Source organism: Pelobates fuscus, chromosome 5, assembly GCF_036172605.1.
Source record: "Pelobates fuscus isolate aPelFus1 chromosome 5, aPelFus1.pri, whole genome shotgun sequence".
NCBI classification, from domain to species: domain Eukaryota; kingdom Metazoa; phylum Chordata; class Amphibia; order Anura; family Pelobatidae; genus Pelobates; species Pelobates fuscus.
Genome location: NC_086321.1, coordinates 347,370,267 through 347,389,149, shown reverse-complemented (window position 1 = coordinate 347,389,149; position 18,883 = coordinate 347,370,267). Strand labels below are relative to the sequence as shown.

Here is an 18,883-nt window from a genome sequence, read left to right as displayed (position 1 = left end):
TAAAAATGCGTATTCCAAATTCTGCAATAAAATATATTTAAAAAAAAAAAAAAAAAATTTAATTGACAGGCAAGAGAAAAAGACCAAAAAAAAGTTCCCTGTCCTTTGAAACATGTTTTAGATTTAGGGCCCAAATGCACACAACAGTTGTGTGCAACAATGTGAAAATCTTGACTCCTCTCCAAACAAATGGAAGGGACAGTAATATTTGAGTACTATATAACCTGTGTGTTTGTACAGCCAAATAAAAACGACCTATAGGTAGGTTTGTTTTGTTTTTAATATTCTTATGGGACATTGCCTTAACTCAAAATTGCAACAGAAGTATTAAACCCTAAACATGAATAACTACAGCTCTTAAATTTGTTTTCTATTGTCAAATAGTATTGTCAATTTGTCAAAGGCAGCAGAGGAATGTCACTAGGCCTGCTGAAATACGAGTAGCTCAGGTGGAATCATAAAACAATTTCTATACAGTGACTGGGATGCAGTAACCCCATTTGTGCAATGCCAATATTGTGTTAGGATTCATATACCAGAACTATGACAAGCCTTCCCGTCCTTATGAACTACATGTCACTCTATCTTTTACTTGGACCTCCAAAAAAAATACATATTGTGCCAATCAATGAATATTAAGATTGCATGAACAGTCCAAAACATGTGTTGACTGTGGGATTAAAACACAGTCTTACCAACTTCCAGTTATAAAATTTCCCCTCTAGCCAAAAAGTTCAGCATTCTACAAGAGGACACCATGGGAAAAAAAAAAAATTAAAAAATGTATATATATTTCTGGCATAAATTACTGCACCTGAAGTTTACAAACTGGGAATTGGCTTTTGAAGTCTCAAATCCACAAAAGCTTTCCTTGTAAGGTGGAGCAGAGTTTAGCATCCCAATGGGAGGAAAAGCACAGAAAGACAATCGGAAAAACTGTTAACTAAAACGTTGAACACAAATAATCTTCAAGTTTCTTTTCTGAGCATTACTCTTATTGCCAACATACGCAAGTTATTCTCAAACAAAATTACATGAGTCTGGGGATGAACACAGCAGGACAAAAGATTAAGGCATGACCAAAAAGAACATGTCTAATGCACGAGAGTAGAAGGGAGATGGTCTTTGGATCAAACTCAATTTAAAACAGCATAAACCATTCACAGATTAGAGAAACCATAGAATTTTCACAGAAAATTCCAGGACCAAAAGAGAAAAAAAAAAAATGAAAAGAAAATTAAATTTCATATTATGACCTACTATCTGACTCCGTGAATAGCCACAGACGGCCATTATTTTAAATAAAGCCGCAAACTGAAGGGAAAAAAAAAAAAAAAAAAAAAAAAAAAAAAAATAGCACACACCTCACTCAGACCAATACAGAAATAAGTCATCTCTCTCATCCCTAGACATCTAAACAAAAACAAAGTGTATATATAAATGAAAAAGGGCAGCTGACAACAGGATGCAGTGGCCAGACAGCTGGCAATACCACATGCACTGGTAACCAGCCCAGAAAGTCCATATAATAAAAAAAGATCCAGTAGCATGTTCGGGCCTTATTCATCATCATCGTCATCTTCTTCTTCTTCATCACCCTCATCTTCCAGATCTCTTTTCCTTTTTTCACCCTGGGGAGCATCTGTGAATAGAGACAACCGCACATTAGAAGAATTCAAGAATTTGTGGCAGCATGGCACTCACATTTTTATTCCCATCACCACACCCAATAGGATGCGTAATATAGCTACTACATACCTTCCTCCTCATCCTCATCCTCTCCTTCTTCCTCTTCAAGATCCTCCTGTGGAAGGAAATTAAAATTTAGATAAATGGCCTGGCTTTCAGAAACAAGATGACTAACGAAGTGGCGTGGGTCCTGTCAATTTAACCCTTCAAGGTAAATTACCATTTTGCAAAAATGGCAACGGTTTAACGTGAAGGGTTAAACAGCTCCAGTGACTTTTACACCGAGCCATTTCCCAAGCACCAAACAGTAAAACTGGGGTCACACAACATAAGCCACCACCCCCTGGAAAATGGACAAAATATATACAGATTAAGTAAACAAATTGGGAAGATCAAACTAGTATTTAGGTTAAAAGAAGCCAGGCTGTGACTGAAATCAAGGTGGAGAATATTTCCCAGATAAGAATTTAGGTCACAAAGTTTTGAAAGTCAAGGTCTAGTGAATCAACCTCCACGTCAAGTCTTGCTATTGATGCATTGAATGCTCTTCTGCCATCAAAGCCTCGTTTGGGCAATAGCCAAAGCAGAAGAGCAGGATAGTGATTGCAAGCTTTAAATATGTAGATTTCTTACCTCCTCTTCTACGCCATCTTCCTCTTCATCATCAAGCTCATCTTCATCTTCCAGCTCTTCCTCAAGTTCTTCTTCATCTTCCTCCTCATCCTCCTCTTCATCTCCATCTAGAAAAATAAACATGGTGTTAACTGCCGTTGTCACACCTCAGCCAAATGTGCTTTATTTCCACATTCATATTTACAAAGCAATAACTGGAGCAATGCCTGTGGCAGCATGAATAAAGTATTTAAAGTTAGCACAATCTGCATTCCAATACAAATGTTCATCACAGAAGTCCAATTACTGCAGTCTTCTACAAAATCAAACCTTTTCTACAAGCCTATATCCCTAGTTATGAAAAAATGTTTGAAGGTAAACTCTCCTCCATACTATCATGGAGACACTCATCTCTTTTGTTAGCCAAGTGGGAATGGATTAAAGTTAATTTTTCGTCAATTAGACCATTATACAAAACAGAGCATTGAGAGGCTGAAGTTTCCGTTTTTCAACCTGGACGACAATGTAACAGGTTTCTATTTATGGACTATTCCACGGATTAAGGGTGTCGATTCAGCGTAGTCAGCAGCCCTAGTTTAGAGGACACTATGAAAATGCTCACCTTCCCCATTTTCCTCCAGATCTTCAGGATCTGAGTCTGGTGCTTCCTGGTCATCTGCATCAAAACCATCTAGAAATGTAAGTTGCGGCAACAATTCAAAGACACTCTCTCTGTAGTTGTTCAACATTGTCACTTCGCAGTTGAATAGGTCTAAGCTTGTGAGATGAGGTAGTTTCTTCTGTAAATAAAAAAAAAATTAGATATATAAAAACCGACAGACATGTTTAGTGGTCATCCAAGCACAGGCCAATCCCAGTTAACAGTTGCAAGAGATCACATTTTACCCAGTAGCTAATTTGTTAAATAGAGAAACAAACTAGAAAAAAAAAAAGAAGCCGCATGCACCATCAGTGTCACTACATATGTTCTGACAAGCAGAGTACCATTAAACCCCAACAGGTGCCCATTATACACCTACATATATATATATATATATATATATATATATATATATATATATATATATATATATATATATATATACACATATACACACACACACACACACACACACACATCTTTTTTCGGCAAACAATGACCATGCAGCCAGTTTGAGGAGCTAAATTACTAGTTGCTCCCAAGTAAAGTTCATGAAAGCTTCCACAAGACCATAGAGATTAGCATCATGTAGTTCACATGAACTTGAAAAAGGGCAAAGATTTGGCTCAAAACGGTCAGTGTTCATATACACGTATTCAGGTTAAGCCAATTCTCAGTAGATTTGAGATTTGTTACACTAGTAGCCAGTCTCCTTAAGTGAATAGATCCAGAATAACATAAGGTATGATGAATTTGATAGTGACTATAGTTGCAATAGTAGAAGGAATGTTTGCCATTTCCGTACATACAATATATATTTATGGAATACATTTTATTTTGAAGAAAACTCACAAGTGGTTCTAGAGTGTTAATGTCTTTAATCTTGTTTCCACTGAGGTTTAAGTTTGTCAGAGTTGGAGTCTTTTCTGCCAGAATCTCTAGTCCTCCTGAGATGCGGTTGTCACTGAGCTCCAACTAAGAAAAAAAAAGTACACAAAAAAGTTAGGAAAGTTTAAATTAAATAGAGTGTCGACATATGTTGAACACTGGAGGGAGAAACTAGCTAATTCCAGATCTGCTGTTTGGCCTTGTATTTGTAAATTCTGATTTAGTGCTCCAGGTCCACATGACTGATACCACTAGCCTCTCCTTCCTGATGTTATTGTCCCTACATTTGTATCTACCATAACAACTTTCCAGCCCATCTGGTTATAACTCCTATGCTTATTACCTTTCTCTCTCTAGGCAAGTTTCCCCTCTTTCCTACCATCCGTTTACAGGAATACCATCTCTTGTTGCCATGATACTAAAAACACTCCATCACATTGTTCCCTTCTATCCTAACCAACATGCAAGACGAATTAGTCAAAGTCCTTCAGATATAAGTAGCAAGGACAAAAGTTTGGACATAGCCATACCTTCTTCAATCTGGGAAGCTTTGGGAGGTTTGCAACAGATACCAAGTTGATGTTTATCATGCTGAGGAACTCCAAGTTTGAAAACTCTGAAGTGAGGCCAGTAATCTTCCCATCATCTGACCGGCAGTTATCCAAAACCATCTCCTTCACCTGCAAGATTACACACAGTTATTCCATTTTAAAGCACACTTTAAAAAAATGTTATTTTTGGTCTTTGCATCTATCAATGTGAATGCAAACCTCTTAGAGCGCATACAACATTGGCTTAAACAACAGTCTCAGATATATGAATAAAATAAAAAGACAAACAATAAATACCCCCCCATACACACTTCTTGCATAAGTAGACAATCGAAGAGGCTCATTTAGGACTGCATAAAACAGCGAGTTACTTATTTATTTATTTTATTGGTAATTGGGAGTATAAGCATAGATACACAGTTGCAGTTAAAGTTATGTATCACAACCATCTTGCTTAAAATTTTATCTTTATACCCTCTACAGCAGGCTTCCCCAAACTCCGGCCCTCCAGAGGTTGCTGAATTACAACTCTCATGATTCTCAGGCTATTTCATAGAATCATGGGAGTTCTAGTTCAGCAACATCTGAATGGCCAGAGTTTGGGGAAGCCTGCTCTACGGTTTAGAGCTACATAGATCAGGGGTAGGCAACCTTTTAGCAGCACTGTGCCGATATAGGATTGTGATGTCCCATAGCGTGTCGATCCTATTTTTTTAAATTGAGGTGTGTATGCTGCCGTATTCTGCTTGTGTTATTTTTACTGTAATTGCTTTGTATCGTTGTATTTGTGCGTATATGAGCTATTATATTGTATATGTTCATTAGTAGTTTATGGTATCGTGTATGATACATATGAATGTGGGCTGTGTATGAGGGCTGCTTGTGGAATTGTTTGTGGATGGATGTCTCACATTATGTGTTTGTTAGTGTGTGGGGGCTGTTTGGGGTATTGCATGTGAGAGGCTGCATGTGGGATTGTGTGCATGTATGTGGATTGTTAGTGGTGTTGCGTTTGTGGGGATTGTGTGTATGTTTGTGAGTGGGCTGTTCATATTATTTGTATGAGGGGAGGCTTACTCTGCAGGTCTGTGTATATCTAGCAGTGTGGGTGGCTTCCCTGGGTTCCAGTGGAGACCAGGCTGGCCAGGTACAGGTCAAGGACAGGAGCTGCAACAGCAGCTGTAGGCTGCTCTACTACAGTGTGGATTCCCATTCACAAGTGCTGGGAGGAACTGATCTGAAATCACTTCCTCTACGTTCTGCAATGCATACATTGAGGATTTTCCTTCACCACCTTTTCGTATTAGCAGATATCTGAAGTTTCACTGAGACTCTTTATAGGCCAGAGCCTGTTTGGCTCTAGCAGCCTTGAGTGCCGTGGAAAGACACCTCGAGTGCCGTGCATGGCACTAGTGCCGTAGGTTGCCTACCCCTGACATAGATCATACAAAAGCCAAAACGCTCACTAAAGTCAAAGCTCAGTTTAAATTTTTTTTTTTTTTTTTTTAAACACCCGACAGAAAAAAAAGAAAAAAAAGGGATTTAGTTCCAGTACATCATACATTGCAGAAGCCTGCCACAATACCAAAGTACCTCATCGTGCAATTTATGATCACATATTGTAACTAAATCTCCATTATTTAATCCAAAGTAAAGTGTTTAAAAACATTTTTTTTATAAACTGTGAGCTTTGAAGTTTTAGTGAATGAGCTGGATTTATTTTTTATTATTTTAAATAAGGGGGAAGGTGCATACATTCTTCAATGAGGTTGTTTGGAGTCAACAGGATAGCAAAATAAAAACATAAAATGAGTGATCGCAAAAATTGCTCATTTTTTTCTAACCACTCATTTCAAATCTACAAAAAAAATAGCCAGCTCTGCGACACCCTCATTTAGGGTTTAAGCTGTTTCAGGCTGTTGTAGAATAGACCCATAGTGAAATGTACTCCTTCCCCTGAACTGTAAGAACTAGCTAGAGTACATAATGCAGGCAGGCATGATCTCTCAGGGCTTATAAATGGGTGTAACAATGCAGTCAGGTCAGTTTAACTGGATTCCAGCCCTCAGTGGGATGGGCAAATTATATATAGGAAACAGAAAAATTGAAAAAAAAATATATAAAAATAAAAATGAAATATCTACCATAAAAAAAAAAAAACACAAATAAAAACGCTAACTGTCCTGCCTGCCATCTAAAAGCAAGTTATTTCACATGTAAACAAAAGACAACAACAACACAGAGAGGATTGTGTAACCTTCGTGTGGGTTTGAGTATTTGACATTCTAAAATTGTAGCCAGCAGTGGATTTACATTGTTGCACTGCTGCTGCTTCAAAGTGTGTCAAGACCATCGTGTGCTGTGAACTAGAAGAAACTAACCCAGGATTCTAGAAAGAGTTAACCCTCACCTACCCACACTGCAGGCAGGGCTGGCAATGGCTGCCACACCCACCCCCATCACACACAGTAAAACAAGAAAAACAAGGCTCTCTATTATGCAGACTCCTCCCAGTGCTAGCATGTACAGGCGTCACCCCGCCAGGCCCCAAGGAGTTAAGGGAGGTATTGAAACTTCCTTCTCTGCGTGTCAGGCCTACAATGCGGCCTGCTCACTCCATGGCTAAATCGGTTAAAGAGGGGGGATAAAATGCAGGAACTCAAGGACTGGCAACAGGAAACGGTCACAGATGTTTACCTTGGTCACATTCCTTGCTCAGCACCGTGCATTTAATGGAAGGGACATTTCCACGCAGGATCTAGATTAAATAAAATTGGATTCGAAGTATATTAACCTTCGCGGTGCCAATGAGATCCAGTGACACGCGATATACCAGGCAAAATTACTAAATCCACAAGGAGCCGCCATATAGTGGAGGCCTCCGGGCCTAGATTAAACACCCCCCTTCCCCTCAGCTGGAGAGCAGAGTGTGTGGGACCGAAAGTAGATTCCCAGGCACTAACATAGCTGCACGCGAAGAGATGGATTCAATAAGAGAATCCTGTAATATGGCAGATACATTGTAACAGCAGTCTGTATGGACTACTTACAGGAAATGCACTAACTGAACGTGCTATAGCTAAAATAAAATAATTTAACAAAGCGGCTTTATAATTATCCTTTGTGATCAAAAATAAGTTTAAACACGGGGGGGATTTTTTTTTTTTTTTTTAAGTAAAAAAAAATAAATAAATCATCCTCAATATGACCCAATGTGTTCTATTTAAACACCGACTGCAAAAAAAAATAAGCTGCAAAAGTCTATTCTCATAGTCTACCCTGAAGAATTACAAATAAACAAAAACTGGCCACATCTTTTAACGTCTAAGGACATTCTGACAGTGATCAGAATGGATGCTCATTGCGTATAATGAACACACACAAAAAAAAAAAAAAAAAGCAACCTCCATACTTGTAGTTATAAAGGTTAAAAGTCAGAAAGTGGGACAGTAGACCTATACTTTTAGAGGAGCGAGTGAGGGCCAGATTAAAAATAAAAAAGTAAAAAAAGTTAAGCTTTCAAATACTACAAGATATAAAAGGAAGATCAAGTTTATGTAATGGAGAGCAGAGGATACAGTTCCAGTCAGACTAGTGTGGGAGCATGGAGGGCATGATGACTGTCCTACAGGATCCCTAAATGTACAGTAAGACGACCCCCCTCCCCCCTATAATACACGGCTATCCAACACAAAATAGCACTATTTTCACTAAAACACAAACTGCACCGTGTGATCTTCCAAACTGACAATGTATATCCGGATGGCAGAACCGAGGCAAAAATGGAAGATCTGCAAAAATTCCCTCCAACTCAGCGAGTCACAGCCCTGCTATTCTTAGCCTGGATTTCGCCACTCATTTCAATGGACTACAATTCGGAGTTTAGTGAATAAATCCTCTGTACCTGACTGATTCTACCACAGCAACAAACCACCACAGAGTAAATAGGGGCGAAGGCGGGAAAACGGCGAAAAAGCCATAAAGTGTCCCTAAAGCTCAATGTTACACCAAATAAAATGTGCCCATGGTCCTTGTTTTATTTTTAGTGATAATTACCGGGTTTTGGTGGTGTTTTTAGTATTTATTCCCCTCTCATACAAGCGGGTGATTTTAAGACCACGAAGTCTCAAACAACAACCCATAAAAAGACTTAAAGTATACAACAACAAAAATATAGATTCTACATGGAATTCTGAGGAAACAAGTGGGATAAACATGGAATGTTGAGAAATGGCTCCTATGAGCGTTAAGAATAGAAAGTTGAAGGGGGGCCTCCAAGCCAGAGTTAAGGCGACAGCCACGTGTTTTGGAAAGTATAATGGCCACACACACCTTCCTCGGAGCCATGAGTGCTAGCCCGAGCTCGCTCCATCCTGGCCCAGCAGCTGGCCATATAAAGCCAAACACGTGCTGGGGGTGCTTTAAACGGCCCCGGTGTGCCCGCACAGCTGCACATTCGGCGCTTTACTCATCACATGTAGGCGAATAGGAACCGCGATCTAAACACAAGCCAGGACTAGTGGGGGTCACAATTTAAAAACGTGCACTTACCTCACTGGCATTCCTGTTTCTGAGCTCCAGGGTGAGTCTCTTTGCTATTTCCATGATGGGGAAAGTTTGAGGGGATAAATACAGGGGTCCGAACAGTTCTAAATTGAAGATATAATTGAGGGGTTTCTTCGTTTCTCTTTATATAGGGAACGGCGCCAAAGACACAAAGGAGGGGTTTGGTTACGGGGTGGGGGCAAAGGGAAAGCGCGAGCGTGCTACTGCCCTCTGCTGCTCAGTCCTTGGAACTGCAGTCGGCCCAGGCTGCACACAGCGCCGTGCGTGCATGCTGCTGCTGAGTAGCCATGCGGTATGCACGCATGATGCACCTATTCACCAGTTCAGCAATATGCAACAAGGAAATTAGGTCAATATTAAAAAAAAAGATTTTTTTTTTTAATTTTTATCAAAGGAATGGCTCTCTGGCACAAATTAGGCTCACGATTACCAAAATGAAGAGCATTAGAACCGAATGGCTTTGGGTAGTAGGAGTTGACTTTAAAAAAAAAAAAAAAAAAAAAGCTTTCAAAAGTTAAGCAGACATTTAAAACAATAGTTTTGTTTTTACCTTTCGCAATAAAAAAAAACAAAACTAAAAAACATAATTAAACCTCGAGTTTTAACACTCTCCAGTTGATACAGAGTTATTCAATAAAGGGACACTTGTCAAAAACGTAATTTTCACTTCTGAATAACAATGTGTTTGCCTACTTTTAAATATATATATGCTGCACAAGGTCGGAAAATAAAGTGGTTTTATTCCCCAATCTGTAATTGGGGAATTGTAACCCAGCAATAAAATATATATATATATATAAATAATATTTTTGTTCTATTGACCTCCAATATTAATTTATGGCATTAGTGGATACATTTGTGAACTGTTGGGGATGCAAGAAGGACTTTTAAAACCAAGATACAAATAGTTGAATTGTTAATAAACTTCAACCCTAGTTTTCAAATTTGTCCTCCTCATGATTAACCCCTTAAGGACACATGACATGTCATGATTCCCTTTTATTCCAGAAGTTTGGTTCTTAAGGGGGTTAATTCCCACCAGTTGGTTGGCTTGATATTATTTATTTATTTTTCTTAATTTCACGAAGGTTGCCCGGTCATACACTCACTAATAAAATGTATTACATTTTTTCTATAAATTATTACGTTTTATAGCAAACTGATTGAAACCCATCGATATATTATTTTTAAATTCATTGATCTGTACGTGGTTACACAAGCAGTAATACTGACGTTAAAGTCCAGATGATAGACACAGCCATTTTGTTTTTAGCAACTTCTGGTGAAACATTATTAAATCATTACATGAGAAATAACACTTGCAAAGCTTACAGAAGCATGAAAAATAAATCCACTTTACAATAACTACCTATGGTATGAAACACTTTTTTGCATACTTTTTATTATTATTATTTACAACCACAAATAATAGTTTTGCCTTTTGGGAGTGGGGGAGGACATGGCTATGTAAGGTTTGCACACATACCTTGGTCGTATGCTAATGAAGTAAACAAGCAACTAACCCTCCCCCCTAGCCACTAATCAACATATATAAGGTAAATACAAGCCTCTAACCCTTCCCCCTAACAAATCAACATATCTAAGGAACACATGGGTATTGATAGCATGTTTGGAGGTTAGAATGCTTTGAAAAGGGAGGTGGAGAGGGGTAAAAAAAAAAACAAAAAAAAACCTGTATGTTTAACTGCCTATCTAAGTATCAGGTCTTACTAAAGGGACATTGATATTTAATTTTCATAGAAAATGTAAGCATTTTTATTATTCCTAAGTATATATGTATATAATGACCAGCAACATGTACAGGACTGTTAAAACAGCAGAGCAGTCCTGCAAGTCTACACCAATATGACCATCTACAGCCCAGGTTAGAACTTGAAAACCCCTTCCTGGAAAATTAGCTTGATTTACCAAAATGTAGGGGGGGGGGAAAGGGATATAAAAACAAATTTAGCTTATCCAAATACCTTCCAAAAGTATTTTCTAGGCCTTTTTATATTTGTATACCTGTAAGCACATTTTTAACTTGGTAAGGCACATACTACAAACTTAATGGAAAATTAAACTGAAATTTAGGCAGAAACAGTCAAGCTGTGAAGATAGCGGACTGGGGGGATTTTTCCAAAAAAAGTAATTTAACTCAATTTTGCAGGTCAGTTTTTAATTTTAGTACGCTTCACTGGAGTGAATAAACTCCAAGTCGACCAATATTTAATTAACATATATATATATACACATATATACACACACGCACACACACACTGTTTATGCAAACTAAAAGCTGAAATGATACAAACCTGTAAAAGAAAATGCACTACATAACCATACATGTAGATAATCAGTCATTTTCATGACCTTTATTTTTAACTTGTTAATGAGCTCACACAAACGAATGCACAATGTAGGCAAAGGCCTAAATAGAAACAGAAATAGCACTTTGACCCTGCAGTAAGTGTGCTAGGCCACTTTGGATCGTGCTTATGTTTTTCTTGATAATTATCAATTCTTCATGTTGATGGACAGCACGTGAAAAGTATATCAGGCAGACACAGATAAAAAAAATATATATATTTTTTAAAAAGTGATACATGGTAGTAAACGATGCAAATCCTTGATATGTTTATTGTATAAACGGTGTGCAAGAAATCTATAAAAATGTCATTAAAATCGTGTATTTTGTGTAGCCATCTTTTTATGAACAACTTCAGCTTTTGCAGAAAATGTTCCCAATACTTAATGAATGTTTTATGGTCAGACAAAGCAATATTTTTAAACAGACACACTAAGCACCATCACAACTTGATATAATTGTTATAATTATGATGTATAGAGCACAGTGCTCCGAGAGTTCGTAATCAATCATACTGGGATATGGCATCCAATATGCCTGTGTTCATTTTGTGCAAGCTTAGAGTGAAGACCGCACATGCACAACTTGGACTGAGCTCTCTCCCTCTCTGCACAGGAGAGCACACACTGTGCCGCTCTCAAACAGTACACATATCCCAGTTTACTGGGTTTTTGTGCAAATTGAGAGCAGCCATACAGGTGGCCACCACCAGTTTGCAAACAGTTTCATTCATTCGACGTCAGGAGTAAAACTGCTCCTGGGGTAAGGGTATCTTCCTGAAGAGGTAGGGGTCCTGGAGTTTCAGTGAGATTCACTAAACATCATATGTAAATTGCAAGGGAATGTTTGATATGAGGTATTTAATTTTATTTTTAATGCATGCTTTTATAAAATGCATTAATAAAAAAAGGGGGTCATTTTTACACCAAAGTTTCCCTTTAAGTTTATATTTTTTTAATTCATGCATTTTGAGCATTGAAGGGAACAGACTCTCACCTCTCTACAATAGGCTCCAGGAAACGTTTCAGAAAAGCTTTGAAAGGGATTTAAAATACAGGTACACTTGACCAGACAGTCAGGCTCCTGGAATGGGGGGTAATACCAAAGACAGACAACAACTCAGCAGGGGAAATTCTATTCAGCACAAAGTCACACTGGAACACAGCAAATGGATATTACATAGTAATACAGACTCTAAAAAGACAGAAGTCCATCAAGTTCAGCCTTTCAGGCATGTGTTCCTTCTACTGGGGGGGGGGGGGGGGATATATAACCTTATTGTCGGTTATATATCTCCTTGAAGAAACAAGTTGTAACCCCCCCATATTAAAAATCACGTCCTCCAATATTCTAATTGCCAATATTTTAATAGGTCTTTGTAGCTTAGACAATACTACCTCCCATGAAGAGAAAATCCTATATGAAAGTTTAAGGAATACATTTTCAGTCATTGCAAAATATGGAAATCGCTTAGTAGCTTAATTTTTTACACTCTGTCTCTCTCTCCCCCCCATTGAAAGCATTTGCTGTTATTTCACTTAATTCCTGGGCGGGTTGACAAGCAGGTTATGTGTGACAAACACCCCCTGCTTTGATGTAATTTTAATTGAATAGAAGGATTTGGGTGTTTTGAGCCAATTCATATGTAGAATGGTGTTTTAAAAAGCACCTATGTACAATTGTTATTTATATTGCAGTACCTGTACAAATATAGGTTGTACTATATATCAGAATATATAAAAACAATAAAAATCTATATTGTGCAATAAGTTAAAATAATTCACCAATGGTAACTTCAACTGGGAAGAAAGCATTTGCTGAGGAGCTGTGAGCAAGCTCTGTGAAACACACGTTATGGGCATCCACCGGGAGCAGCGGATAGTGTTTAAATGTAGAACTGCTAAGAAGAGGAAATTGCACTTTTGATGCAATACACAAATATGGGGACCAGAGTTTGAGATGCTTGCATTAGGCCAGGTTTCAGAAACCTATGGCACGCAAGGTGCCTTTGCATGGCACGCAAGGCTGCCAGATCAAAACAGGCTCTGGCCTAACATAAGTCTCAGTGGGCCTTCAGATATATGAAGCGGTAACCCGTGCGGTGATTGCAGGTGGTCAGGGAAAATCCTCAATTTATGCATTGCAACACTTGCTGCAGATCACTTCCTTACCAAACTTGTAAACAGGAATCTGCATTGGAGTAGAGCAACCCACAGTAACTATCGCAGCTCCTGCCCTTCACCTGTACCTGGCCAGCCAAGTCCCCACTGGACCCCAGGGAAGCCACCAACACTACTACATATACACAGAGCTGCTGACATAGTCTCCCCTTTATACAAATAATTCAAAAAGCCCACAAACACAACACCACTGACAATCCACATGCATGCACACAATCTCACAGGCAGCCTCTCACATGCAATACCATAAGCAGCCCCGGCCCAGACATAAACACACCACCAAACACACAGTGTGACATATCATCCAGACACATTATTCCATAAGCATTTTAGATTTTATGAATGAGGGCTACTGCTTAGCTTAGAACATCAGATTACGTTTCTAGCCAATCAACGGCATCCCTGTCTATTTCCAAAGCCAAATGCCTCTGGGGAAACTGGAGATCTGGCACTGGAGGTAACTGTTGGGGTTAAACGGTTAGAGAACGGTTTAACCCCTTCAGGTAAGAAAGTGCAGAGAGACCTCCTTGCACCAAAACAACCAAAACAACTTTATTTCCATGACGTTATTATGGTGACCAGAGTGGTCTTTTAAAGGACCACTCCAAACTAAATTTTTTACTAACCTATAGTGGCTGGGATTGACTTAGTACTTTCCCCATTGTTGGTCTTTCTGGATTGATTTCCAACATTTTTTTTTAATACAATTAGAACTATGTAGTGAAACTATTTGTCACTTTTGATGTTATAAATCTGTATACCTCAATTTGCTAAATTTGTAATGAGGAAGGAATATGAGTTATAACTGAGCTCTTACAGGCGTTGGATATTAATGATTTGCAAAAAATAAATAAATACAATTGTGATTTATTGAACATGGTGTTATATAAAAATTATTATAAGTTTAGGTACATGTTTTACATGCAGATTAGGGGGAACATAATAGGGCATGGATGTGCTGCCCATATATATAAGAATAGTCATGTCAATGCTGGTAAAAAAAAAAACACACACACACACTCTCTCTGTCTCTCTTCCTGTAAATAGACATCTAATGTTTAAAGGACCACTATAGTGCCAGGAAAACGAGTTTGTATACGGTCATTAGTTCCCCCCACCCTCAGGGCCCCCCCTCCTGCTGGGCTGAAGGGGTTAAAACCCCTTTAGCCACTTACCTTTCTCCAGCGCCGGTGACCTCTCCTCCCCCTGCCGACGTCAGCTTCGAATGCGCATGCGCGGCATTCAAACCATTACTCAATGCTTTCCTATGGACGTCCAGCGTCTTCTCACTGTGATTTTCACAGTGAGAATCAGGGAAGTGGCCTCTAGTGGCTGTCAGTGAGACAGCCACTTGAGGCTGGATTAACCCTCAGTGAAACATAGCAGTTTCTCTGAAACTGCTATGTTTTCATCTGCAGGGTTAAAACTAGAGGGACCTGGCACCCAGACCACTTCATTGAGCTGAAGTGGTCTGGGTGCCTATAGTGGTCCTTTAACCCCTTAAGGACACATGACATGTGTGACATGTCATGATTCCATTTTATTCCAGAAGTTTGGTCCTTAAGGGGTTAAGCTTCCTTTATTGCACATTCTGTTTAATTTAGATTTTATTATCACCTGCTAAGCTTGCTAGATCCTGCAAGAGCCCCCTGTATGTTATAAAAGTTCAATTTACAGAGCAAGAGATAAAATTGTTTAAGGTAACATTACATCTGCTTGAAAGTAAAACCAGTTTTTATTTTATGCAGGCTCTGTCAATCAGAGCCAGACAAGGTGTGGCAAGTGCTTTATAAACAGAAACAAAGTGATTTAGCAGTGAAATCTTAGGCATGATCTACACACCAGAACTGCTTCATTAAGCTAAAGTTGTTTAGGTGACTATAGTGTTCCTTTAAAAAAATGTTTAACACACTGGTATAGATACATAGATTCCAACAGAAAAACAAACAGGGGATAAAATACGTGAATATAATAGATTCATAGATAACATGTTCACTGTGTAGGAGGGCCCATTCAAGCCTCTAGAGTTGCTCCTAGCCCCCAAAAAATAAAAATAATTGACTTAGAAAGGTTGGCCTTTGTGGATATTTTGATCTTTATTAAAGATAATCAGTGGTTATTTGAGCTCTATTGTAATACCTCAGATAAAAATACTCTGAGATTTGACAGTACACACCCCAAGCTCTACCCAGAAGCCAATCCTACAGGATTAAGAGAGCACTCTGAGGGAAATAATTTAGACGGCCTGTTGTCTCTGTATATGGTGGGTCACCTCCATCTTTACGAAACATTGGCATATGGTTAGAGATTCACATCCTCGCATTAATGGATTTAACCCCTTAAGGACCAAACTTCTGGAATAAAAGGGAATCATGACATGTCACACATGTCATGTGTCCTTAAGAGGTTAAAGAAATGCCCTTGATGGTTTATAGGAAGGGTAGAGCAATAAGGGACAGACTAGTGAGAACAGATTATATGCCTACAATATAAGAGACCAATTTTCTTTGGGCCTCCAAAAAGTGGTAATTTTCCCTGTTTCGGTTACAGTGTTTGAAACGCTCTGCAATGCAATACATATATTCTTCTTTACTTGCAATTTCATCTTTGCCATTTGTATGTTAAAATGTCCTTGAAGACTTACATATGTTAATGAAACTAAACAAAACTTGTAGGATTTACACAACACAAATCGATAAGAACAGATATTAATGTCTTATTCCTTGTCATTTTCCGGAGGCTCAGCATAATATGACATAAAAGTAAAAAAAAATTCTATATGATATAATAATTACATCAGCGGGGGAGGAGCGTGGGTGGAGCCTGATCCAGCGCCGAGGGTAAGTAACTGAAGGGGTTTAAACCCTTTCAGCACCGCTGAGGGGGGCACTGCAGGATTCTATGGTGCCAGGAAAACGGGTTTGTTTTCTTGGCACTATAGAATCCCTTTATTACATATTGGGATCTTTCAACTTGCCCAAAAGGTAGATCCCCAGATGTTGTAGAAGTACAACTCCCATGATGCTTTGCATGCCTTTAGAGTGCTTTAGAAGGACAATGCATCATGGAAGTTGCAGTTCTACAACATGTGGGTATCTTGCTTTTTGGCACCCATGCTCTAAGGTACACTTATTTAGTTCCATACTTTTTAAAATGTGTAGGTAATGTTATAACAAAAATTATGTTCTTGCAAATTTACATTTACCTACAGCAGTGATGGCTAACCTTGACACCATAAATTGTTTCTGGACTACATATCCCATGATGCTCAGCTAGCGTTTAGTCTCTAAAAGCTAGCTGAGCATCATGGGAAATGTAGTCCAGAAACAATTTATGGTGTCAAGGTTAGCCATCACTGACCTACAACGTGTTTATCTTTGTAGCCTGTACTGTTACTGTACTATTTTGAAAATGTTACAATATTTCTAAAACATGTTTGTTTGTTTTTTTTCCAGATATTAAAATCTAAGATAATTTAAACGTTCTTCTGGCCCTCTGAACCACATATGTAATCTCAATTACCATCCTGAAACCTATATTATGTAATTTGTCAAATAGAGGCTTTAACTAAACCCATTAGATTTTAGTCAACTGTTGGCTAAAATATGACTAAAACTAAAATGGCTTTTTAGTCAAAAGACTATGACTAAAACGAAATAGAAATTTGCCACCAAAATTAACACTGAGGGGGGCAGGCTATGATTGTCAGGGATAGTCTTATTTGGCAAACTTCTTAAAAATGGTTTATTAGAAAACCCAGGGACAGCAGTCGTAGCACCACAACCCCATGACGATTTAAGCTTACCCAAAAGACTAAATTAGTAGCATACTTCATCTATTGGTGATTTATAAAAATGGTGTTAACATAGGCATGCGCAGCCTATTGCATAAAGGTGAGCACCCTAAAGCACAAACACACATGCCGCGTGTATATGTGTGTGTGTGTATATATATATATTTTATTTTTTTTGTGGTGAGGGAAATTAGCCGAGTAAGCGTAGATTGTGTTATTAGCTAAATTCGGTTGTGGTGTGCCGAAACCGAATGTAAGGGCAGGCCTGTAAAATAAAGAGGGCACACCAAGGTAGAATTTGTAGATATGTGAATATGTGGCGTGACCAATCGTCGTCGGCCTGGTATGGAGGTAAGTCTGAGTTTAAATGGGCCGGATCATCCCCTCCCACAACTCCAGACTCCGCCTTCCCATTTGTGGTCAGTGAAATAAGCCGAGTAAGCGTAGATCTAAATTCGGTTGTGGTGTGCCGAAACCGAATGTACGGGCAGGCCTGTAATATAAAGAGGGCAAAAAGTTATGGGCAAAACATCTTTAATACGTAACAGTATAATACCAGATTTGAGTTTGACCCGTACATCTACTTAGTTAAATCCTTAAATGCTTTCCTCATTTCTTTCTCTGGTTGAGGAATGTATCGGTTGAAAGCGGACGATTTCCAACGTCCTAGTTTTTTAATAATATGTGCTGGGACGATCTGACTAGAAGCAGCAGTAGTTGCACCTATACGGAACGAATGCCGGGTGAACGCTGATGGGTCATACCCTATTTTTGTAAAAAGAGTCCGTACGTATACCATGAATTTGGATATTGCCAGCGGGTTACCGTATAGATTTAGCAGAGGGGCGTTCTTATCTTGTATTTTTATACATGGGTATAGACTGTCAAACAGTAGCACCATTTGTTACCTGTAGGGTATATAGGTATTTCATCGGGCGGTCCCGTTTGGTTAGTTTTGGAGTGTCAAAGTGTCAAAAGATAGTGGTCCCCTATTTTGTTAAGGTCTGCCATTGTCAGCATGTTGGTGGTATGAGTGGTTTGTTCTGTGGTGAACTCGTTGGTCTCAAGAACCCATAGAAGGCTAGATAAATAGCCATTTTTAATGTGTTGTTTGTATCATTTTCGAATGGCAGTGTATCCAATGTATCGGATAATGCTGAGGTCGTTTGGGTAAGAGGCTAAATAGCCTAGATATAAAAGCCCGTCCTTGTGGGATAATTCTCATAGCAAAGTTCAGAGAACCAAGAAGGGACTGTAGGTTTTTTCGGTTTGTAGTACCTTTGTTGAGGAACAACTCTGTCTCTGTCCTGAATCTCTGAACTTTGTCTGCGGGGAGACTTAGCCTGCATAGTGGGCACATGCCCAGAAATGACAACCTGGTGACGGGTCCCACCGTTTTATCCAAGGCTACCAGAACTCCTAGGGTTGAAAAGAGTGCAACAGTTTTAGTAATGCTTAGTGGGATGGTCTCGTGTTTCTCTACGATCAGGAAGTCATCTAGATAGTGGATGATGACTGGACAGCCACTTATATTCAACAACAGCCAGCACAGTGTCTCTGCGAGCAAATCGACTA

The 18,883-nt window shown here is 38.9% G+C and overlaps 1 protein-coding gene across 1 annotated transcript; it reads right to left on the bottom strand.

Annotated features, from left to right (window-relative positions):
• Positions 1–262: 262 nt before the first annotated feature.
• On the bottom strand, positions 263–9,139 carry LOC134611700 (acidic leucine-rich nuclear phosphoprotein 32 family member B-like). The gene is made up of 7 exons (XM_063455863.1): positions 8,953–9,139; positions 4,381–4,530; positions 3,815–3,937; positions 2,924–3,101; positions 2,323–2,429; positions 1,759–1,804; positions 263–1,642 (listed from the first exon to the last, which is right to left on the bottom strand). The coding sequence occupies exons 1-7, from the start codon at positions 9,004–9,006 to the stop codon at positions 1,560–1,562; spliced, it is 741 nt and encodes a 246-aa protein (XP_063311933.1). The 5' UTR covers positions 9,007–9,139; the 3' UTR covers positions 263–1,559.
• Between the last annotated feature and the right edge of the window lie 9,744 nt (positions 9,140–18,883).